Source organism: Lucilia sericata, unplaced genomic scaffold, assembly GCF_015586225.1.
Source record: "Lucilia sericata isolate MDLA Ls3-8-SP2 unplaced genomic scaffold, ASM1558622v1 Contig002083F_arrow, whole genome shotgun sequence".
Classification (NCBI taxonomy): Eukaryota; Metazoa; Arthropoda; class Insecta; order Diptera; family Calliphoridae; genus Lucilia; species Lucilia sericata.
Window position 1 is genome coordinate 14,179 of NW_023995936.1, and position 3,745 is coordinate 17,923.

The 3,745-nt window shown below is 28.1% G+C and overlaps 1 protein-coding gene across 1 annotated transcript; it reads left to right on the top strand.

The window, feature by feature from the left end:
• Window positions 1-1,812: 1,812 nt before the first annotated feature.
• LOC119613356 (E3 ubiquitin-protein ligase RING1) lies at window positions 1,813-2,424 on the top strand. The gene has a single exon (XM_037969373.1). It carries the CDS (start codon window positions 1,813-1,815, stop codon window positions 2,422-2,424), a length of 612 nt encoding a protein of 203 aa, XP_037825301.1.
• The last annotated feature ends 1,321 nt before the right edge of the window (window positions 2,425-3,745 follow it).

Here is a 3,745-nt window from a genome sequence, read left to right on the forward strand (position 1 = left end):
AGATTAATTAAATTAAAAAAAAAAAAAACAAATGATGAATTTAAAATGAATAAATATAATATATTTATATAAATATATAATTTGAAGATGGATAGCTAAATTGATAATAAATGTTTTCTTACTGATGTGAAGGATTAGGTTTTCGAATGTGGGATCTTGGCTTAAATATTTTCGCCGTCAAGATCAAAGGTAGGGCGGGTTAAGAGGCGTTTTCTTCTCCATTACATCCTGGAGAATACCACTACAGTTTTCTTGGTTGATGTTGTTAGTTTTCTGTATATTTACGTTGATTTTAATTTGGGTTATGTTTTACATCTATTTTTTTATAAAATCAACTTCCAGTCCACTCTATTATAGGTTTTTAGGGAGTCATAATAATATTTATGTAAACAAAATACAAATACAATTCTTTCTATTACAAGTAGTGTAAGGAGAACAAGAATCTCCCCAGCCGACTGACAGCTAGCATTGTCAATGGCTCCCGATAGTTCTGTTTATCTATTAGAGCACCAAGACCAATAGAAAGAGACAATTTCTTAGCTGTCTGTGAATTTGTTCATTACATAAATTGGCGCCCAACGTGAGGCAAGAAAAACTTAGTTGTAGTACTGAAAAGTATTATTCTAGTTTTTTTGCTCTAACTTCAAACATCATTTTTATGTAAATTTCATTAACTCATAGAGGTTTGGGTTTTAGATAAGAGAAAGTCTGATATATAAATTTGTGATTCTTTCGGATATTCAATTATTTGAGGATATAAAAGTTCGAATATATTGACCAAAGAATATCATTAATTTCTTTTATATTCAGATGGAATCTAATTTAAACTTTAAAACTTTTGTGACGGTTTATTAAACAACTTTATTTTATATTTTTTTTGGATTTTACTAGTTATTGACATCCTGGTATTTATTCGGAAATACAATATATTTGCTGCTTGCGTTTTATTGTCCAGTAATACTAGTTCTTTTAGTTATTCAATGTTTAGCATGTCGGTTTGTAAATCAAAAAAAAAAAAAATATTTAGAGTAAATGAGTTTTTTAAACTCAATAGACAAGTTTTTTTATCTCTATCAACCATATTATAAATTTAAAAACTGTTACGTTTCAATCCTTTTCCTCACATCACAATAATAAGAAAACTGAAAATTTCGTATTTTATTAATTATATTAAAAAATAATAAAGATTCTTTTTATGATTTTTGTAAAGAAACTTCTTACTTGTCTTTGTTAAGTCTCCCTTTTATCTTTCGAATTATATTGTCATCTTCGATAATCTCTAAAGAAATATAATATATTTTTTTCGGTAAATTTCGAAATATTGATTATTTTGCTCTATTGGTTTGGATTTTTTTTTATTTCAAAAGGAAATTTAATTTTCGTATAAAAATAAAGTTACCAAAACTTTTGTGCTATGTTGTATAGATAAAGATTTGTTTTTGTTAAAATGTTCTTTTAGAAACAACAGTACCGACTTATAGGTTTGATTTTCTATCAAATGAGTTCGAGTTTGATTGCTTTTTCTGAATAACTAGTTTGTGTATAAAAGTAATCAATAGGCTATAATTGTTTCTATTGTTCTAGTTTCGGAAATAATTATATATTTTAACATTTTTGCTTTATCCAACCATCTTTGATATTTTGTTAAACTTTGCACAATTTTGCTATTAAAATTGAAAAAGAAGTTTTAGTTGACATTTCAATTCTTTTCGAGTTTCTTCATTTTCTTTTAGTTAATTTAAAAATTTTCCTTCGTGTTTTGGGGTAAACTAATATATTTTCTGATCTCTACATAAACTATTAATAACCATAATGATGGAAAGATCACCTCCTCCTCCACAGGCTCCAGAGTCTGTTGTTGACACTACAGAACAGAACTGTAAGGTTTGCAATGATAGGATGTGTGAAGGACAAGAATGTTTGCTTATTTCTGAATGCAGTCATGCATTTCATCGCTCTTGCATAGAAACGTATTTGTCCAATTCTTCTGAATGTCCAAACTGCAAAAGACCATGTGCTCTGTCAGAACTTAGAAGAATTGATTTCCCTGTACAAACTCAACCTATGGAAAAAGCTAAAAATCAACCGCAAAGAAGACCCCGTGGTGCTGCAAATAAACATGTAAAACATTTTACTAGAAGTCAAGCTAGAAATCTATTTCATGATACTCAAACTTCTTTAGCTGAAGGTAGTTCAAATTTTGGTTTATCCACACCACAAAGAAATCCACCAAATACTAATGTGAATAATTCTCCTCATAATAATCAACAGAGTCAGACATTTGATTATGCACAACTGAATTATATGATAGAGAATACAGTTTCACGATTATTACAAAATCTTAATTTAGCTCCAATAGCCCAAACACAAAATCCAAATGTTCAACCAGTTTCAATTCCAAATATTCCACCTATACCCTATTAAAACCTGCTACTTAAATCTAAAATAAATTCTTAAACTACATTAAAGCTATCTAATATTGTACTATGAAGTTTAATTTTGGTTCTTTATATCACCATCATTAATTATTTTTCATTTAAATTTATTTAGTTAACCCTTAAGTTTAAGTATATACAACTATCTCCAACCCTGTCACTTAACTACAAATTATAAGAGACACTGCTATTATCAGCAACATTTTCAGCAGCGTTTGAAGAGGCCTCATCAACAGCTGTGTTTCGCAACATTTTTATTGCGGTGAGTCAACATTTAAATGTTTATATTTACTATTTATGATCTCTTATTTTAACAAGTTGCTTACCTCACTCTTATACTAAGCTAATACTAAGAAACAAAAAATCCAATTTCAGAACCCTATTAGCAACAATTAATGTTGCAGAATCTTTTTTATAAAAATATCTATACACGTTTTTTGTTTCTTAGTTTGTTATTACCCTACGTATAATTGATAGATAATAGGACACCTTGTCATAAATTCGTATAAATTATTATTTAAATTTTTTCACTTAGATATTTATTAGTTCATATAAAACATTTGTTTTGAATATTTGAAATGTTTTAAGATAAATCTTAAGAGTACTTTTAAGTATTTTTTCTGTTCTTAAGGAAAATTTTCAAGATTAATTAAATTAAAAAAAAAAAAAACAAATGATGAATTTAAAATGAATAAATATAATATATTTATATAAATATATAATTTGAAGATGGATAGCTAAATTGATAATAAATGTTTTCTTACTGATGTGAAGGATTAGGTTTTCGAATGTGGGATCTTGGCTTAAATATTTTCGCCGTCAAGATCAAAGGTAGGGCGGGTTAAGAGGCGTTTTCTTCTCCATTACATCCTGGAGAATACCACTACAGTTTTCTTGGTTGATGTTGTTAGTTTTCTGTATATTTACGTTGATTTTAATTTGGGTTATGTTTTACATCTATTTTTTTATAAAAATCAACTTCCAGTCCACTCTATTATAGGTTTTTAGGGAGTCATAATAATATTTATGTAAACAAAATACAAATACAATTCTTTCTATTACAAGTAGTGTAAGGAGAACAAGAATCTCCCCAGCCGACTGACAGCTAGCATTGTCAATGGCTCCCGTTAGTTCTGTTTATCTATTAGAGCACCAAAGACCAATAGAAAGAGACAATTTCTTAGCTGTCTGTGAATTTGTTCATTACATAAATTGGCGCCCAACGTGGGGCAAGAAAAACTTAGTTGTAGTACTGAAAAGTATTATTCTAGTTTTTTTGCTCTAACTTCAAACATCATTTTTATGTAAAT

Excerpts from the sequence above, each read along its gene's own strand:
- LOC119613356 (XM_037969373.1), top strand. The coding sequence starts at position 1,813 with ATGATGGAAAGATCACCTCCTCCTCCACAGGCTCCAGAGTCTGTTGTT.